General features: G+C 53.5%; 2 protein-coding genes across 3 annotated transcripts in view; both read right to left on the minus strand.

Annotated features, from left to right (window-relative positions):
- Nucleotides 1-10789, minus strand: part of PHACTR4 (phosphatase and actin regulator 4) — a 49043-nt gene extending 38254 nt beyond the window's left edge. The window contains exon 1 of the mRNA XM_066564955.1: nt 10727-10789. The gene's annotated coding sequence lies outside the window, so the exon portion shown is untranslated. The remainder of the gene's footprint in view (nt 1-10726) is intronic.
- A 1500-nt stretch (nt 10790-12289) lies between these two features.
- SESN2 (sestrin 2) lies at nt 12290-18615 on the minus strand. 2 transcript variants are annotated; one of them, XM_066564806.1, is made up of 10 exons: nt 18523-18615; nt 17830-17895; nt 16880-17074; nt 16342-16524; nt 15868-16077; nt 14995-15145; nt 14713-14828; nt 14185-14375; nt 13404-13548; nt 12290-13319 (listed from the first exon to the last, which is right to left on the minus strand). In XM_066564806.1, the coding sequence occupies exons 1-10, from the start codon at nt 18598-18600 to the stop codon at nt 13233-13235; spliced, it is 1422 nt and encodes a 473-aa protein (XP_066420903.1). In that variant the 5' UTR covers nt 18601-18615; the 3' UTR covers nt 12290-13232. The 2 variants fall into 2 exon arrangements, with proteins under 2 accessions (XP_066420903.1, XP_066420904.1); XM_066564807.1 differs by lacking the exon at nt 18523-18615 and having other exon boundaries at nt 16186-16524; nt 17830-17926.
- Between the last annotated feature and the right edge of the window lie 1639 nt (nt 18616-20254).

A 20254-nucleotide genomic window follows, 5' to 3' on the forward strand; every position in this document is an offset into this window, starting at 1 on the left:
CATAAAGCTTCTGAATGAGAACATTTTCTTAAAAACAACAAAAAAAATCTTTTGTAGTTCTCATGGTTGTGCACAAAGTTTATGAAGCAGCAACACTGCCTGGGGATGGTGCTTAGTGCAGCCATCTGACTTACTGGGCCAAAGTTGATTTTAATCCCAGGTGGAAGTTGTGCCTTTCCTACTGCTCTTACAAATGCTTTCAGGCAGGGACACAATCGTGGAATGGTTTGGGTTGGAAGGGTCTTTAAGGATCATCTAATTCCAACCTTCTGCCATAGGCAGAGACATCTTCCACTAGACTACGCTGCTCAGCACAGGGTCACTCATCTTTTAGCTTTTGGTCTGATACACTCCTCCAAATAATCTTTAATTAAATCTTAAATGGGATAATCTTAAAGACAGTAATCTCCTGGAACTCCCCCAAGAACAGGAATGTTTCAGCTCTCTTCTCTCATCACCACTCTAACTTTCCATTAGAAATGACATTTTCCAGCCAACACATTTAGCTGCATTAAGAGCTCAACAAAACTATCAGGGCTTCTTTCCAGCCACAAAAGGACCTTCCACAGTAACAATGGTTGAAAAAACACCCAACTGAAGCGACAAATCTCTCCTCGTGCCCTGCAGGCAGGTTAGCTGACCTGGGCCAGGAAGGCAACCAGGAAAAAATGCTCTTCTCCAACTGTGCAAATTAAAGCAAGGGAATCATTATAACACCAAGGAGCAGAGAGGACTTTAAAATTAGAGACAACGTCAACATTTCAACATTCTCGAGGCACAGGAGCTGAGGAAATGCCGTGGGATGGGCTGCATTAACAGGAAGGGTGCTGGACATGGCTCTGCATACGCAGCATGAGGATTCACAAGCAGAGGATGCTCCACAAGACATGCCTTAGGAGCACTCTAGGTACATCCAGGAGCTCCCAGCCCTTCCCTGTACAGGAACCAGAGATCTCACAGAGCAGCTGGCTTGAACGCAGTTCAGTTCCTCAATTATTTTGTCGCATGGGCCACAAGCAGTTGCTGGAGAATAAGGGAAGGGAGTGAATACACAGGAGCTGCTCGGCAGCCACAGCAGCTTTGGAAGTTTACACAGCTGCAGCCCCAAACAGGGCTGCAGTGTCAGTCCTCACAGCCACGGCTAGGACTGGGCTGGGGGGGACATCGAGTCAGCCTTCCAGCACCAAGCAGCCTTGAAAACCTGACAGAATCACAGATCCTGCCCACTCCTCTGTCCCTTGTCCCACTGCAAACACCACAGGGAAGGTGCCACCCTTATCTCCCCATGCTGTTTGATCACCAAGCCATGAGAACCCATCCTGCATCATCTCAGAGCATCTGTGACAAACCAAGATTGTTTACTCATATTTACAAGATTATTTGAGTTATTTGCTACAAAACTATTCTTAAACTCCTCCAGTACACCTAGAAGCAAAACCCTAAAGCACCAACTGATGCCAAAGCAGCAGGATTTCTCAGCCCTATGTTTTGAAATAAGCAGGACCTCACTGATCATAACTCAAGGGCAGGCACTACCCAGGAATTCCAGTTTAACCAGTTCCACGCTTTCTACTCCTCATTCCTCCCACTTTTTTGGAACAATGGGCAGCAACAGAACCCTGCCCCAATCTATACCAGAATAAACAGTTCATTGGGATGAAAAGCCACCTGCTCCCCCCACACAGTTAAAAGCATTTCCAAATTCCAGCTCTCTCCCAGCCAGCACAGATGGACACACCAGGCACAGACACACGCTTTGCTTCCAGCACAGCCTTTGTCCTGCTGAGACACAAAGCCCAATGGCAGAGGCTGCCTCCATCAGAGCTGTTTTGTTAAGGGATCACGACATAAACCAGCAATCCTCCAGCCACAAAAACAGTTCAGACTCGCTCCTAGCACACTTAAATTGCAATCTGCTAAAACACACAGGCACTCTCTGGCTTTTGGGGACCACATCCCTCCACTGGCAGATCACATCCCGAGATCTGACTAATGCATCACCTGCCCCACATGTCCCCAGATGATTAAATTTAACATGGAACAGCTCAGTCATCACCAGAGATTTTCACTTTCTTGCACACCCTACTTCTGTCCAGGGCGATTCTGCAGGAAGTAAATAACTTCCTTTGCAAAGGAAGTGATAGCCCCAAGAGCAGGCAATAAAACACTAAAATGGAGCCTGAATTCTGCTTTGCTCACTCCTGCTGGACCTGCCCTGTAATCCCTCAAGTGTGGTGGCATTTAGGGTGGCCTCGGATTCGCAGCAGGAACAGGGCTAGGCAAATGGAGGCCACCAGAGACTGCTGAATACTCACTCAGACACTGAATCAGCACAGAGGCTGTTCTGCAGTGCACGCCGAGCTCCAAAAGCACCAGACACTGACATCTCCTCCCCTGCTCCTGGGCTTGTGGCTCCTGTGCTGCTCAGCAAGTCTGGCCATCTGCAGAGCGCTTCCATGAGGACCTGGCTACCCACAGGACAGATTCCTGCTGTGCTTAATCACTGTCCCTGCAGGCCCAAGGCGGAGCCGGTGCCCCACAGCCCTCCTATCCACACTGCACCGCCCTGGGGCCACTCTCTCCCTCTTGGCACCCCCAGCACAAGGGGAAGAGTTTCTGAGCACAGTGATCACGTCACCCAAGACCAATTTTTCCAGTCCCCTCAAGTGTACAGGGATCTCTAGCTACAAGATTCATTCATCCTATCAGAAGAGCTCAGGAACTGCTTCTGTCATCTTTTGCCTTTCAACTTAGCTTTCTTTGAAGACAAATGCTAATATCCTTTACAAAAAATCCAAATCTGATCCAAAACTAGACACATCACTGGAATGAATCACACAGTGTTATTAATTCTCCCACCCATCAAAACAGAAATGTCTCACCTTGCAAAGCAATTGTAGTGGTTGCCCAGGCTCACAGAAATCCGTCCCATACGTTAAAAATCTGGGTGCACTAAATGAGACTATTTGACAAGCACTCTTCTGCAAGGCAGCAAACATTTCACCCCACAATGGCTACTTTAAACCTAGACAGTGATTACAGGGAGCTGAGCTAGGTTCCTATCAGCCACCACAAACACAGCCTCCCAAGACAGAATTCCTTTTGAAGACTGAGCTTGCAGGGACACTAAATTCCAGGATCAAGCCTGCAACTGTGAGAAAGCTTCACAAAATTAAGCTTGGAAGATCTCGCACTCCAAACTGCTACAATCAAAAGCAGGGAACAAAGTGATCCTGCCTTCAACACTAACAGAAATGGCAAATAAACCAGGACCTCCACTTCACCTGCACACAGTGTGCCTAATAGGCAAAGCCTCTCTGATTTCCAGCTCCAAGGGACACCCACAATAAAACAGGAGCCATTCACTATGAAGGAGGAGACAGGAATTGCACCCCAGAGCTGCACATTGCTGGCATCCACCACCTCAGCTCCCCATGCACTGCACTCCCAAGTGCTTTAGTGCTGCATTTTGGACAGCAGGTTAACCCCACACATTCACCTGGGCAAAAGTCAGCCTGCTGCTGCTGATCCCCACACACGGCAAGTTCAACACAACAACTTTCAGCATTTCAACATCTCCGACAGACTCTTGGCAAAGAACACGTTCCCCCTCCTGTTTAATGGAGATACAAATCCATTCCCAACACACTCCTGTTTCAACTGAAGTAGTTGTCACAAGCAAGTGACATGCCACATCAGGACGGGAATTTTTGATGAGGAAGCTTTATTTGCTTCTCAAGTGCTCAAAAGAGGGCAAGGATGAAGAGGGTATGATCAAGGCAGGCAAATGTTAAACTGTCACACCTCCCCAAAAGCAACCTCAATACCAGCTCCAAATGAGGTTTTGTTGAACCAAACTCATCAGCAGCACTGTCAGCCATCCCAGAGAACTCTCATCCCACTGAGGGATCCAACAGTGCCCTTCTCCAGATCAACATTCTGCTCCAAGTTCAAGAAAACAACATATTTTGTAGGACACCAGAACAAGGCAACATGTGGCTCTAAATCCACACAGAACTACTACCCACATTATCTTGAGGATGCATATCAAACACCTTGCTGCTGGCATTAAGAATGAAAACTGTTTCCTGCACCAAAGCCACCTAGGAAATACCAAAGAATTAAAGAATTTGAGTTTTCAGTACAACAGGACCAAACCACAGTCACATTATGAGACGACAGGTAATATCAAACCCTGAGGGATGCATTTGTGGAGAACACAGGAGGACTGAAGTCTACAATCACAGGTCCAATTATCTTAAATGATAATCAAAAGGTAGTAAGATAAACATTCACATCAGCATAAGGAATCCTACTCTGCATTTATTCAGCAGTACAGCCACACACGACAGGACAAAGCAATGCTCACAACATAATATTAAAAACGGTAATACTATTAAAATGAAAGAGCTGTTTCAGTACTCATTACATGCACCAGAAACACAGAATAGCCTTCAATGTTATCCCCTATGAAATGACTCTGCTCAGGAAGAACACAGGAATGAATCGGCCAGGACATTCATGCGAACCCGCAGTGGACTAAGAGCAAACTCCACCTGCTTGTTAAAGATTTCACTGCTATAGAAACTATGATTAAACACAGAGCCATGAATCAGCCACCTGAAACAAAGGTACACCTCAGCAGGCACAGCAGCACCCAGCACACTGACAGTCCAGTCACCATCGGCCCCCAAAACTGTGACATTATACAGAAAAGCAGCTTTATCCGGACATTTCAGCTCCCTCAAACATTTCATCTTTCTTACCTTTGGGGCTGGTTGTTTTAGGGGCTCTCTTGGTTTTGGCAGCGCTTAAAGCCTCACATGCCCCTTACAGGAACAGCAAACAGGCTCCAAATCCATTTTGCCACAACTGGATAAAGCAGCTAAAACCCAAAGCCCTGCTGCCTCTGGACCAGCTGTGTCCCTGCACTGCAATTCCAATCAAGCCCAGAGAAATGCGGAAGGAAGATGGCAGGGCTTACCAGCAGTTCCTCTCTAGTCCCTGAACAAAGTGGATTTAAAAGAGGTTTAATTTTCCCAGAGGCTAATGCTCTCAAATCTAAATAAATCCTCCAAAAGAAGAGATTATCCATAAATTTACTAGTTAGAAATGTTAATGTATCCAGTGCTTATGCAAGGACTGCTGCTCTCCATGCAAGAGTATCACCTAAACAATTCCATATTAAAGGAGAAATGGATTTCTGGTAGTTTCTCCCCCATCTCCCTTTCCATGCTGAAATGTAGCCCAGCAGCTTTATAAATCCCACTTCCCAAGAGCAGTGGGAATTTACTGCAGAATCAAGGCAAACTTGGTTTTTTTCTATTTCACTAAAAAAGCTCTCAAAAATCTCCCCAAGCAAAAGAACTTAATACAAATAGCAAGCTCCACAGACAGGAAAGCCCAGTGTGAACCCTGAATAAGCATTTAAATAAAAACATTGCAGAGTTAAAACTTTAAATTACACATTCACAAAATACAGGATAAGGTGAAAATCAAGAAACAATTCCTTGAACACAGCTGATGCTGGACTTACCCAACATACCCAAACACTTCCTCCTGTTATTCATACTCTATTTACTAAAGGGCCCACCTACACACCATATGACACAGAGCAGGATGGGACTAGACCAGTAGAACCTGGCTGCTAATTATGGCCCTTAAGGCTGAGATGAATTAATTTGTCCCTCTAGCTATAAACAGGAGGATGACATCCTCACTAACCACAGGTAATTTTGGAGAGGATAGACAGAAGGCTGAAACAAGGAAAAAGTGACTTGCCTGACATCAAACACCACAACAGCAACATAGCTGGGAGCTAAACCAGGCCTCCTGCCCACCTGAGCATCCTTATTTTCCCTGGACTCACAGTTGATAAGTAGAGAGAACACAGTCATTAAAATACAGATTGAAGGCTTCATTTGGAGGCTAGAAGCAGATGTGGAATAATACTGGTTAGTGTAATCACTAGTGTCACATTGATGTCACATTTTGGGGATCCAGCAGCCTCACAACAATCCTTTGTCCTACAATTATCTGTTCACCTCTGGCATGACACAAACACCCTTTACAAGGGAACAAATCTAGCAGGAGCTGGACTCCATGACCCAGATGGGTTCCCTTCCTACTCAGCATATTCCATGATTCTGCAACAGCTGTTTCACCTGGTTTGCAACAGACACTAAACTTAATATTGCCAAAAATAAAAGCCAAAATTTACTAGCACAAATCTGACATCACTATTTCAGTAATTATCCTCCTCCTTCTTAGTCCCAGCTGATAAAGATAACCTCATCAGCACAAGGTCATCCATCCAGGAACACAGAGCAGATATTGTGGATCCATCCAGATTTCCTCTGTCAGCATTGCAGCAGAGCAGCTTTAAAAATGCATTCCCACGGAACCTGAGGCAGCCAGCAAAGACCAGCTCAAATCCTCCTGACCTTGCCTCCACCCCTGCTCAAACCCACTTAAGTCTCCCCTGCACTGGAATCCAAAGGCTGGCGGGTGTTAGCTGTACCTGCAAACCTGCTTCCTGTGGATCTTGGCACTGCAGCAAACCAGGAAAAACTTTTAGGCAGCTCTGGAGAGGAGAGGGATGGATAACACACCAGCAGCAGCACTTCTGTGCATCTGCAGGGGAGCTCCTGCCAACACAGCAACAGCAGCGCCCAAAGCCCCTTTCCAGCAGGCGCGGTGAGAACGGCCGAGCCCCCGACCCACAGCAGCGAGCTCAGCTGGTGACAGACACCCCAGACTTGATTTTGGGTAGGACAGGAAGATAAGTCAAGAGAACACAACCTTCAAAGGCACGTGACTACAGCCAAAGTCCCCTGAAAACTGGCACAGTGACATGCTTTGTTCAAAGCTCAAATCCTCCAAAGACAACAACCTTTGGCTTTATCCCCCATCCACAAACACCTCTGGAAGCTTCACCTCCACGAGCACAGCCTGAGACACAGCTTGTGATCCCAACCTCAAGGCCACATCCAGTAATAATATCTTTTTCTGCTAAGTCACCCTCTGCAACACAGTGTTTACACAGTGAGAGGTCTGAGCGTGGCCCACCACTAAACACTGTGCAGACACCAAACAAGTCAGTGCCTCCCAAACTTTGATCCAAGTTTACAAACCAAGGCTTTCCTGTATGATTAGGGCCAAACTTTTCTTGATTACACCCTTAAAAGCCAAGGGAGAGAAAAGCACATTAAGAGAGGTTCATCCTTCCCACAGACAAGTGTGAGGTGATGAAGGAAGCCCATATGGGGGAGCCTACAGTTTAAATCAATGGTGGGGATTAATCTTGATGTATTTTAGACTGAGTCTGTGGCAACACAGCTGTAATTAAGGGGTTAACTTTAGGGGCTTGGTTAACTAAAGGAAAACCTTTAGGTACTGGCAGCCAAGGGATTCCTGCTTTTGGCAGCAGCTTTCTGGAGCTGACAGCGAGAAGGTTCAAACCCCTAACAGCAGTAAACTTTACCGAAGTCCAGTGATCTTTCCTAAAAGTGTTTCAAAAGGTACCGACTGCACAGAAGTGCCAGGCTTGCACAAATCGACCTCATCAGTATGCACCTTGTTTTGCCCCATGACACTCAGCAGCTGCGGTTAATTAGTCCTTGATAATGAATTGCCCATCACGACTGCACGAAGCTGGTAGGTGAGCGATTCCTGGCTGTGCTTTGGAATCAGTATGCAAAAAGCACAAACACTAAAGAGTAAAGTTAACAATCTGTTTACCCCTTCCCTCACTCCTCCAAAGCTGCTACCAGCCAAAGGCTCAGGGAAAAGAAATAATAAATCTATTTCCACGGTTCAGCAGAGAGAAACCATTTGGACTGCTCTCAATTTTCATATCTTTGCCACCAGTGCTTTGTGTTATTTCTCTCAACTCATTCAAGTTGGGAGATGAAGCCTGCTCTTTTGCCTAATAGCATTTAAAGCCTCTCTCTGGAGATAATTAGTCCTCCCTCCCCCATCCCATCCCCAGCAGAAAGAGCAGAGATTCACCAATAAACAAAGAAATTCAGGCAGTGACAAGCAGGGTATGGCTGAGACCAAAGCTGCCTCTCGCCTCCCTATCTCAGCACAGCTGAGGATCAAAAACAAGTGACACCACAAGGAATAGGATGAACAACACAAGAATTTTCAGATTAAGGGCTTCATCATTTTGAAATCAGGAAAACACCAACTCCTCATCTACAAGAAGCAAAATACCAACGTGTAATCACTAGATGTTCTGCCTGGTCACCTTCCAAGCCAGATAAACCGTCCTGAGTCATTCAAAATCAGCAGATAAGAGCAAGAATTGGGAAAGCTGCAGCCTTTTACCTCTGGTTCCAGGCCTGTCACCCAGCCACTGGCAAATCACAACAACCTCCACACCTCAGCTCCTACAGTAAATCCTCTGGGCAGAGGAAAAATGAAGGGCAGTCAGCAATGGGAAAGCACCTCTGCTGAAGACTGACAAACTTCTCCTCACCTGTATGCCAGCTCCTCCCACGGAATCTGCCCTCGGACTGAGGGGCACAGTTTGGAAGGAGTTAAACTCAGCCATGGGGATGAGCAGCCATGCTGGCTGCTGCATTCCATGACCCCACTGTGCAGGGAAGAACTGGGAATAGTTATCACCACGGCACTGACATGTCAGCAACAGCGACTAATTAACTGATAAAAATAGATCTCTGAAAGGGCTTTTTTCCCCTCGACACAAAGCCCAGGCCCAACGCTGCCACAGTTGCACATACATTAGTTTTCCACAGGCTCTAAACTTGCCAGCAAAAAATAAAAGCATTCTCACACTCAGAAAAACAAAGCCACCTGGCATTTGTATGCAGAAAATCACTGCTAAAGAGAATTAGGGAACTGATTATGAATGACCTGGAGCATCTCCACTCCCACCCTAATGGATGCAGGAGCAAGATGATGTCTTTGCCCCCAATAGTCCTACCAGCTTCCCTGCAGCCCAAAGTTCCAGCTTTGCCTGGAAAATGACATGTTTTGAGGTAATCCAAATGATCCCAAGGATATTTGCAGCTTTCTTCACTCATGGTATCACCGAGACCGACCAGAACAACCCAGTTGTGTTTTAAGCCCCCCACCACATACCCAGACACAGGTTTTGTACAGCTTGTAACTAAATATTCATCACCAGCTAATAAACCTGCAGGAACCACAGCCTCAGCAGTTTTTAATACATAGAATGCTGCAACACATGCCAAACACAATGAAATTTGATCAAAATAGAAGCCATTTGTTTAAATACAAATTATTTGGCTCTCAAAACTGTTATCAAATTGAACTGGAAATGAAATTAACCAGTGACTGAATGAAGTAGAAGGCTGTATAATCACTGATGCAGCAGCATGAAAACGAGGGTGCAATCACATCCCCTTGCTTGTGGCACTGCCCCATGCTCCCAACAGGACTCCCACTCCATCTCCCAGAGGCTGAGGACACTCTGTGCCTGACACAGCTCAGTCCTTGGTAATCCACAAAGAAAACGCTCCTTGCAAAAACACTCTGATACATTATCAGATAACAGAGAATCACCTGGGCAGGGACACACTGTGAAACCACCTTGACTTGGGACAGACCAGCGCAGTCATTCCCAGCACTGTTGGCAAGAACAGGTTTAATAAACCTGCTCCGAATGAGAAAGGGGTTTTGTTACCATCACTCTCCAGATAGCTTCAGCTGGTGTAACTGTGACAGTCCCTCACAATCGACCTCATTTTGGCTCGGTTTTGCCCTTTCCTTCACAAAAAGGAATTTAAACCATGTAAGTTGCCGATTTTTGGTATTGTCTACTCTTAAAGGCAGTTTGGATTCATTTAAAAGGTCTGCCTGAAGAGCACCAGGCACTCCTGAGGAAATCGCAGCAGGGAGAGGAATCCGGTTACACTCCCTTGCATCTTCTGCAGCACATCAAACTAACTCAGCTGAACATCCTTTACCCACCAAGAGTAAGGGGAAACTTCATCAATCCCCCTCCCTGATCCTGCACCGGACTTGCTTTTGAAAAACAGGAGCATCACGAAACTTCAATGTTCAGTTTATTTCAGCCTCAGCTGAGCACCGTCTCACTTCATTTACTTTTTTTTGGAGCATTTCAGTGCCAGAGAAGGGCACCAAGCCCTCGCCTACCTCCACCTGGACAAACACAACCCAATGCAAGGCACAGAGGTAAATAATTCATCTGCGTGCAAACAGAGGGAAAGAACAATTAAGCCAGAAAGCACAACGGGGACGTTTCAAATTTCAGTCAACATTAAGGCAGGAGAGATCAAACAAAGAAATACCAACGGGGCTGCCTCAGAGGGAACTTTGGGGAAGCTGGAAACTCTCACGGCAAAGGCACGGGAGGGCAGCGGGAAGCCAACCCGGGTTTTACCGGAGTGCCAGCCCCAGCCGCTCCGGGTTCCCGAACCGCCCTTCGGAGGACAGCAGCGAACTCTGCTTCTCGCGCTCGGAGCCAGCGAGCGGCTGCGTTTGAGCCGATGCCCGGGAGCCGATGCCCGGACGCCCCCGACGCGGTGCCCGCACAGCCCCGGCCCTCCCGCGGCATCCCCGGGGCGCCCCCGCTTCCCCTCCGGGACCGCCCCCGTCCCGCAGCGTTGCCCCCGGGCAGGGGGCAGGGCAGGGCCGGGCCGGGGCTCTCCAGGCCCGGGGCTCCCCCGCGGTTCCCCAGCCGTGCCAGCGCTCCCGGGCCCCCGCCCGCCCTCACCTGCCGCCGCCGCTGCCGCCGCTGCCGGGACGCGCCGCCGGAAGCCACGCGCGGGGCATGCCGGGAGATGTAGTACGGGCGGCGCGGACACGCCCTGGGCGGGGGACACGCCCCCGGAACGGAGGACACGCCCCCGGAACTGGGGACACGCCCCCGAACCGGGAGGACACGCCTCCCGGAACGGGGGGGACACGCCGGGATTTGGGGTCGGGGGCGTTTGGAGCAAGGCTTTGGGGTCAGGGGCATGATGAGGTGCTGGGAGAGGTTGGAGGGGGGCTCTGAGGCCAGGGAGTGACTGGTGATGGGGGTTTGGGGTGGGAGGATGAGATTTTGGGGTCAGGGCGTGAGCAGGACTCTGGGGCTTTGGCACCGGCTCTGTGATTGTTCATCTCAGCCCATGCAGCGGATCCAGGTGTCTGCCTGCACCTGTCGGGAATGAGCCACCCACACTCAGGTGCTTCTCATCTCCAGCCCCACGTGAACCCTGCACAGCGAGGGCAGCTCAGCCCCAGGGATGCCGCCTTTGCAAAGCACTTCGGGCTCCATCAGTCGCAAAATGTTCCTTCAGCACTTTTATTACTATTATTATTATAATTAATTATTATTATTATTATTACTACTATTAGTTCCTGTTGCTTTGATGTGTGTTAAACACCACTAACACATTAGGTTTTTAAATTGAGGGCAATTGCAGTGAGAAAAAAAAAAAAGCATTTACTGGGATCATAACTATCAGCTACAGGTAGGGAGATTATTAACACACCTGCCCTGCAAGAGAACAGTGAAAGCTGTGGATAAATTATAGATATGTATACAAATTGCAGGTTTTAGTTATGCACTGGATGAACAATGCACTTTGTGGGCGCTCTGCTCTTATCCCCATCAGGAACCCTGGCACAACCACCAAATCCCAGGGAGCCCTGTCCCCCTGCCTCAGTTTCCCCAAAAAAGCTGCCCTCAAACCTCTTTCCCCCAAAACAGAGAATCTGCCCCAGCACCCCAGCCTCCCTCCTGGCCCCTCTGCCCTCCCTGTGCTCAGAGGGGCAGCACGGCAGGTCCCCCTCCCTGCAGGGTCCCGAGCAGCCCCAGAGCCAGGCCTGGCTCCTCAGGCACACAGGGAAGGCTCACAAACCTTCCCTGCAGCGCTGGCCCCTCCCCAGGGATCTTATCAGCAGCTCCCAGGGGCTCCTGCCCACACCCTGATAAGAGCTGGGCTCCACATCGTGGGCTTGGGGTGTCCTGTTTGCCCCCCAGCCCCACTGCAGAGGGTCAGAGCATCCCGTGGGACACACACAGTGGCGTGAGTGTCATGCCTCAATCCTGCCTTCCCAGGAAGGTGCTACAGCCAGGAAAGACTGGAAGCAGTCACCACAAGGAGAGTTTAGTAAAGTCAAACCCATCCCTCTCAGGCAAATGGGGAGGACTCAGACCTCCCACATCCTCCCTTGGACAGCTCGGGGATGCTCCTGGGTACTCCCAGAACAGCAAGACCCTGCACTCCAAACCTGCCATACAAGAACAGCCCCTGGGCTGACCAAGGGGAAAGTGAAACAGGAAAAAGAATTAAAAAATAATTATTTTATTTTTTCAAACAAGATCAATAGCAAAGTTACAGAGGCATTTCCATGCCTAGTCAGAAGTTAATACATTAAAAAAAAAAATAGAAATAACTTAACTGGAGCTATCATTCAACAGCCAAAGCAAGGGTGGCGATGCTGCTGGCCCTGGATCCAGCTCCCCAGCAGGCACCTCCATGTGCTGCTGAGGATGCTCTGGCAGATCTGGATGAAGCCATGGCCAGCCCATGCCACCCTGCCACCCTCACAGCAGGAGAGGGGCTAAGGGAGCCTCATGCTCCAGCACAACTCCCCACCTCAGCCCCTGAAGCTGAGGCAGTGGAGATGTGCCAGTGGTTGGAAAACTGCAAAAAGGTGTAAAACACACTCAGGTATTCTTATCCTTTCCCTGCTCCTGCCCTGGCACTGAGGTTAAAGGCACTTCACGTCCCAAACTGCAGGGGATGAGGCAGAAAGGTGGGGAGGGGGTGCCTGGGCAGCTCCCCCACCAGCAGCTATGTTTCCCAGCACAGCAGAACCCAAAAAGCAGGGGTGAAGCCCATGACATCCTCTGGCCATCTCGGGCAGGGGGTCAGTCCTCTTCGGTGGCAGCCTTGGTGCCAGGATATGTCACAGGGGTGTGACACAAGCACTGCAGCCACAGACATCCCAGTCTGGCTTCGCTCAGGCCAGCCCCAAAAAGGCACGGAGCAGCAGAGCCCTCGCAGCTCTGTCAAGCCCAGGGCAGCACTTTGGGGTCTTCCCAGCACCAACAGCTTCCGGGGGGCTCCCCTCTCCCAGGAGAAAGCGCAGGGAAGCTCCCACTTCCACAGCTCTAGGCCCGTGAAGCAGGGAGACAATACTCCAGTGGAATTTCCAGGGCTCCAGCTGCCCCCTGGGCATTCCTGCACAGCCAGGACAGGAGCAGGAGCAGAGCAGCTCGGGTCAGGTCAGGTCATGTAGCGGGTGACAGCCCTGAGGGCGTAGAGCAGAGCTGCCTGCATGCGTGCCTCCAGCAGGAGCAGGTTGATGTGCACCTACAGGAGAGCGGGGTCAGGCTCAGGGCCAGGCACAGGGTCAGCACCCCGAGCACCCTGCAGGGGGGAGGGATGGGGCAGCACCTTCTCCGAGTGCTTGAAGTGCCTCCAGAACTGTGCGTAGATCTGCTTGGTTGTCCTCTCTGGGTAGCAGGCCACTGTCTTGATGTAGACCTTTAAGTTGCGCTCCAGGAGCTGGTTCACCTCCCCGTAGTCATAGTCATCATAGCTGGAGAGAGGAGGATGTTATTGCAGATACAAGCCTTGTGCACTCATAGAATCCAGAATGGTTTGGGTGGCAAGGGACCTTACAGCCCATCTAGTCCCACTCCCTGCCATGGGCAGCAACACCTTCCACTGTCCCAGGGTGCTCCAAGCCCTGTCCAGCCTGGCCTTGGGCACTGCCAGGGATCAGGATTCCACCACCTCTGTGGGCAAAATCTGCCAGAGCCCCACCACCCTTACTGTAACTTTGTACTAAATTCTCCTTTCCCAGGGTTGTTCTGAACCTCAGCCAAGCCCACCACCAGCACCATTTTGCCTTAGGGAAGCAGCAGTGCTCTAACCAAGACCAAGTCACTGGAGCTGCTCCTGGGCCCTTCCCAAGGAGGAGCAGAAAGCCCAGCCAGGTTAACCCAGGACCTGCTCCTGGCCCTTCCTAAGGAGGAGCAGAAAGCCCAGCCAGGTTAACCCAGGACCTGCTCCTGGCCCTTCCCAAGGAGGAGCAGAAAGCCCAGCCAGGTTAACCCAGGACCTGCTCCTGGCCCTTCCCAAGGAGGAGCAGAAAGCCCAGCCAGGTTAACCCAGGACCTGCTCCTGGCCCTTCCCAAGGAGGAGCAGAAAGCCCAGCCCCTCTGGGACGCACCGGATGCCGAAGACGCAGTGCACGTAGTTCCAGATGGCGCGGCGCAGCACGGAGGTGTCCACGCCGCAGTGCATGGCAATGGTGTTGTAGGTCAGGTTGTAAACCACCTGGAATTTCTCATCCAGGAGCTGCCCCACGTCTGGGTACAGGCGGTTGATCAGCGAGTAGCCGTGGTCCTCCCAGGTGTAATCCTGGTGGAGAAAGGATGCCAGGGTAGGGGTTTGGTAGGGAAAACTGGGGTCCCTCTGCCCTGGTTTCAGGAAGGGTGGAGTTAATTTCTTCTCAGTCACTGTTCCAGCGCTGTGTTTTGGATTTGGAATGAGAAGGGTGTTGGTAACACACTGATGGTCTGGATTTTTTGCTAGATTTGGTTTATCCTCAGTCAAGGACTTTATTCCTCTTGTTTCAGGCACTGCCAGTTGGAGGGAGCACAGCCAGGACAGGGGACCTGAACTGTCCACAATCCTGGGAACAGCCCTGACATAAACAGGAGGCACCCCCAGACCTGAGCCACTGGCGAGCACCCACCTGTGCACGGAAAGTGGGGGGGGCCTGCTCCCCCCTCCGTGTGAAGTCCTTGTATCCGAATTCAGGGTCCTCCAGGAAGCAGCGGATGTTGGACTGCAGGGAGGGATCCAAAATACCTACAAGGCACCAACGCAGTGGCCATGAGCCCAGATGGAGTCAGCGCTGCACTGGGGAGCTGATCCCGCTCTCCCTCAGGCAGATTCTGGTTCCTTTCCCCCTCCCTCAGGCTCCCCTGGCCCATGGGGACCTCCTGCCCTAGAGTTGCACCCTGCACCTCCTCACTTGAGGAAGGGACCAGCAAACTCTCTGTCTTCTCCAGCTCGAAGCGTGTTGCCATCTCCTCCTGTGTGACTCCTTCCTCCTCCAGCTGGTTTTCCTGCAGCAGCTTCATCCTCGCCATCAGCACCTCCACCTCCTGCATGGCATCTGTGCCCTGGGGAAGCACAGGGCAGGGTCAGCCCTGCCCCTGGTCGACCCAACCCCAGATCTGCTGGCACTTGGGGGAACCCCTGGGCATCTCCCTCTGGGTTGGTCCTGCCCAGATTCCAGCATCTCCCATGACCCATCCCCAGGCCCCCAAAGGGAGGAGGAGGAAGTCCTGTGGAGGATGTGGGAAGTACTGCATGGCTCTAAAGCATCAGCTGTTCCCAATGAAGGCCACAGAGATTCTCCAAGAGCTGAGCCCCTCTAGTCTGGAGACAAGACTGGGAGAGCAGGGGGTGTTCAGCCTGGAGAAGAGAGGGCTTCAGGGAGACCTTAGAGCCCCTTCCTGTGCCTAAAGGGGCTCCAGGAGAGCTGGAGAGGGACTTGGAACAAGAGCCTGGAGGGACAGGACAAGGGGGAATGGCTTCCCACTGCCAGAAGGCAGGGATAGATGGGATATTGGGAAGGAATCCTTCCCTGTGATGGTGGGGAGGCCCTGGCAGAGTTTGCCCAGAGAAACTGTGGCTGCCCCATCCCTAAAAGTGTTAAGGGCCAGACTGGACAGGGCTTGGAGCAGGCTGGGGCAGTGGAAGGTGTCCCTGCCCATGGCAGGGGGTGGAACAAGACAGGCATTAAGGTCCCTCCAATCCAAGCCAATCTGTGATTCCCAGGGGCAGCCCCATAAAGCATCCCAGGGTACATTCACACCCTGCAAGGCAAAGCCCCTCTTACCCCAGAGTCCCCCATGCTGTCCCCAGAGGCAGGACTGCTGTTGCTGTGGGGCGAGGGGGCCCAGCAGCTGCTCCCCAGGTCCTGCTCCCCCTCGGGTCTGATGCCGCAGCCGAAGACAAAGGATGCCAGCGAGTGGTAGTGGGTGAGCAGCACCAGCGCCTGCACCAGCTCTGCCAGGGACCAGCTGTCCTGCCCCGGCCTCAGCAGAGCCTGTGACACACAGCAGGGGTTGGAGGGACCCCCAGCCCTCAGCCACCACAGCCCAGTGCTGGGGCACGCCAAGGGCAGGGATACAGGAGTGTTTGGGAAGTGCCTCACCCATAGACCCGCCAGGGGCAAGTCACCCCTTCCCATCCCACTGCCTCGCTCAGCCCTGAAAGGGTTAAACCGTGGGGGCTGTGCACACAGGAGGGGACCTCTGAGATCAGTCTGTGTGTCCTGGGGGGGATCTGTGCTGGCAGCATCAGCTCTCACCTCGATGTGCTCCTTGGTGATGAGCCAGGGCCGGTGCGCCAGCAGCTTGTTGATCTCGTTGAGGTTCCGGAGTTTTTGGGGGGCACAGTGCAGCCCCTGCAGCCATGCAGGGCTGCCCCCCACCTGTAGGAACTCCCTCATGTGCAAGCCCACCAGGTAGGAGCACCGGTGCCGGGCTGCTGCCTGCGGGGAGAGCCAGCAGTCAGCCCCAGCCCCGCCGGGGGACCCAGCCCTGCTACAAGCCCCCGAAGAAGCCGAGGCAGGGAGCCCACTCGTCCCACGTCACTCCTGGAGGATTTTCCCTGGGGATGTGACTTCCAGACAGGGGGATTTCCCCCCTCACTATCAGTGCCAGTCCCCAGGGGGCCTGGAGGGAGGGTGTTGGGGTACCCTGGGTGGGCACCAGCCCCAAAGGGGTTTGGGATGTCAGATCAGAAAGGGGCCCATCTCTGGGGTCCCAAACGCCTCCTGAGCAGCAATGCTGGGACCCCACACAGCCCCTGTGTCCCCACAACACGCCCAGGGCCCCGCTGCTCACCATGATGGCGATGTAGTGGCGCTTGTGGTAGGGCAGGGGCCCGTCCATGCACAGCAGGAGGTACTGGGTCTTCCAGAAGCTGCTGAGGTACTGGGGGTGCAGCCCCATGACCATGGCGACGTGGTCCACCCTGCCTGCTGAGACGAAGGCCTTGAGGAGCTGGTGCAGGCTGCTCTCCCCACCTTCCTGCGGGATCTGCACGAGGAGGAGAGGAGGGAAGTGAATGGCTGCGAGCTCTTCCCAACCTTCCCTAACCTAAATGGAGGCCCCCCAACAAGCAGGAGCCCAAGAGCACCAAGGCTGGATCCTCACCCCACTGGAAGCGCCCTGCCTCCGGAACGGACACCGCCGGGTGCCCCCGCTGCCCGTGTCCCCCCTACCAGCCCCGGGGGGCACGGGGGGCTCGGGGGTCTCCATGACAGAACCCACACAGCCCGTCCTGCTCAGTCTGTGCGCTGGGTTGTTTGTTTGGGCTCTGCAGTGCGAGGGAGGAGGAGATGGAGGTCAGCCCCCAGCGCAGTGACGAAACCACGGCGCTATCTCTGCCCAAGGCGGAACATCTGGAGCAGTGAATGTGGGTGCTGAGATAGGGCTCAGGTGCCCTGGGGATGTCAGGGCAGAATGTTGGGGTCGGGCAGGGCAAGGGTGTGGGTCTCTGAATCACAGGGGAAACACAGATGTGTCTGGCTGAGTGGGAAAACTGAGGCACAGGCAGGGCAATCAAACACCTGGGTGAAATACAGCTGTTCCCCTAATCTCCAGAAAGACCCCCCCCACAATGCCACAAGGATCCTCCTGGCGTGGGTGACCCCTCTCCACCCCATCCTCAGCATCCCATCCCCACCAGGCACAAGGAGTCGGGGGGTTGGGAATCCTTCCCACGGCAGGGAAGGGTGAAGGAGCCCCCAGCAGGGAGGAGACCCCACCCAAGCCAATCCTCATCGCTTTACCTCTCCCAGGGGAATGAAGGTGCTGGGGCCCCTCGCGTGCTCCCGGGCAGCCTCAATTCCTCTTTCCTAGGAAGGAAGGCAGAGCCGGGAGTCAGCGGAGCCCGGGAACGTCCCCGTCGGCGTCACCGGAAGGGGTGACTCAGGCGGACACCGGCACGGGCCGCGGGGCCGTGTCCCCACACCCTCTGCGTCAGGCTGGCCGCGCCTGATGAAACCGGGCTGCGATGTTGCTGCGCTGTGTGACACAGCGGGACAGCCACCTGTGACACCGCTCCGAGCGCGGGGCACCTCCGCCACGGGACAGCAGCGAGAAACGGGGCACGGGACGGCACTGGGCATCGGGAGCAGCCACGGCACCGTGCCTGCGGCCTCCTCCGGGGTCCCACTAACCCTCCCTGGGCACAAAACGCCACTGAACATCACGATTTCCCCCCGCACTTGCAGGGCTGCCCCTGCTCCAAGCACGGGGTTCGGGTCCTTTCTGCCCCACACTCCTCAGGGCTGGAGCTCCCGTGTGCGGCCAAAGGGCTGCTCCTGTCCCTGCCGCTTTCGGGACATGTCCCGGCTCCTCCCCTCCCTGCCGCCCGGCGGGGCGGGCAGCGGGGCACGGCCCCGGCGCCTCTCCGAGGGACGCCCGTGCGGGCTGCACCGTGTGCGCTCGGGGACGGGGCGGTACAGCCCGGGAGCCCTTACCTGGCCGCCCCGCCGGGCCCCGCAGCCCCGGTGCTCCTCCAGCCCCGCGGGGCTGCACGGCGAGCCGGCGACCAGCATCACGTTGGGGCTGGGCGGTGGGGACAGCCCGGGACGGCCCCAGTCCCCCCCGGTCCCCGCAGCGACCCCCGGGACCCCGCGCCCGCCACGGTTACATAGCACGGGGCGGGGACACGCCCCCCGCCCGTTTCGACCAATAGCAGCTCGCGGGCGTGACCAGTCAGCAACAATCAGACCAATGACAGTACGGGGCGGGGCCAGACGCAGCCATCGGGGCCGGCCGCGCTTCCCCGACCCCGCGCCCGGGGCCAGAGAGAAACCGGGCCGAGCCAAACACCGGGTACGGGCATCACAGGGATATGGAACTGCTGGAGTGAGCCCAGGGGAGGCAAAAATGCTCCAAGGAGGGCTGGAGCCCTCTGCACTGGAGAAAGACGGGGAGAGCTGAAGGTGTTCAGCCTGGAGAAGGCTCTGGGGAAACCTTAGAGCCCATTCCAGAGCCTAAAAGGGCTCCAGAAGAGCTGGAAAGGGACTTGGGAAAAGGGCCTGAAGTGCCAGGACAAGGGGGAATGGCTTCCTGCTGCCAGAAGGGAGGGATAGATGGGATATTGGGAAGGAATCCTTCCCTGTGAGGGTGGAAGGCCCTGGCACAGGGTGCCCAGAGAAGCTGTGGCTGCCCCTGGATCCCTGCAAGTGCCCAAGGCCAGGCTGGACAAGTGGATGGAAGGTGGGATGCTTCCACCATCCCTTCCACCTGGGATGGTGGAAGGTGTCCTTGCCCATCAGAGGGGGGCAGAACAAGATGAGCTTCAAGATCAAAATGGTCTGGGATTCTCTTGACTCTTTTACTGGGTTTGGTGTTTCTCCAAAGGGACAGAAGGAAAAAAAAAAACGTGAAAAGAAGGGATAAAAATCCACCCTTACAACCATGGGCTGTCCCAGACACAGCATTGGTGCTGCCTGACAGCCCAGCAAACAGGAGTCACTGCACAAACAGCTCAGGACTCTCCTGGCAACAGCCTCCTCTGGCTCCGGGCTGAGCCCCTGCCAGCAGGAGAACGTCAGTGCTCCTTGGCACTGCAGTGCCAGCCGCACAGCCCACGGCTGCAACAGCCACCCTCAGCACAGCCCACAGGCCCAGCCTCTGCATGCAGGAGGGCACAGCCACTTAGAAACGTCCCTGGGCATTGCTCCTGGTCCTTGTCCTTTCCTGGGGCTATTTTTAGGGTGTTCTGCAAATACAGCTCTGTGCTGAGACTGTGGACTCTGGGTGCCTCTGGCCAGCTCAAGGTTTCCACTTCTGTATTTCCAGTTGTGTCATTTCAGAGGCACGATTTGGGGGCTTCATTTCATATGATCCAGGGTCAGAGGTGCTGGTTTAGCCTCTGTCACCCCAGTCCAGCTGTGTCACCTGCTCCTTCAGCACTGTCACACCCCACAGAGCTGCAGGACAGGGGCACAAGCAGAGGTACTGCTGGTCACCAGCCAGCCCTGGGGCTGCCCAAAGAAGCTGTGGCTGCAAGTGCCCAAGGCCAGGCTGGACAGGGCTTGGAGCAACCTGGGACAGTGGGAGCTGTCCCTGCCCATGGCAGGGGGTGGAACAAGATGAGCTTTAAGGGCTCTTCTAACCCAAACCATTCCATGATGACTCTGCAGATCCACCTGAGGCCATGAGCTCTGTGTTTGCTCTGGCTGAACACATCAGCCTGAAGGG

Source organism: Molothrus aeneus, chromosome 23, assembly GCF_037042795.1.
Source record: "Molothrus aeneus isolate 106 chromosome 23, BPBGC_Maene_1.0, whole genome shotgun sequence".
NCBI classification, from domain to species: Eukaryota; Metazoa; Chordata; class Aves; order Passeriformes; family Icteridae; genus Molothrus; species Molothrus aeneus.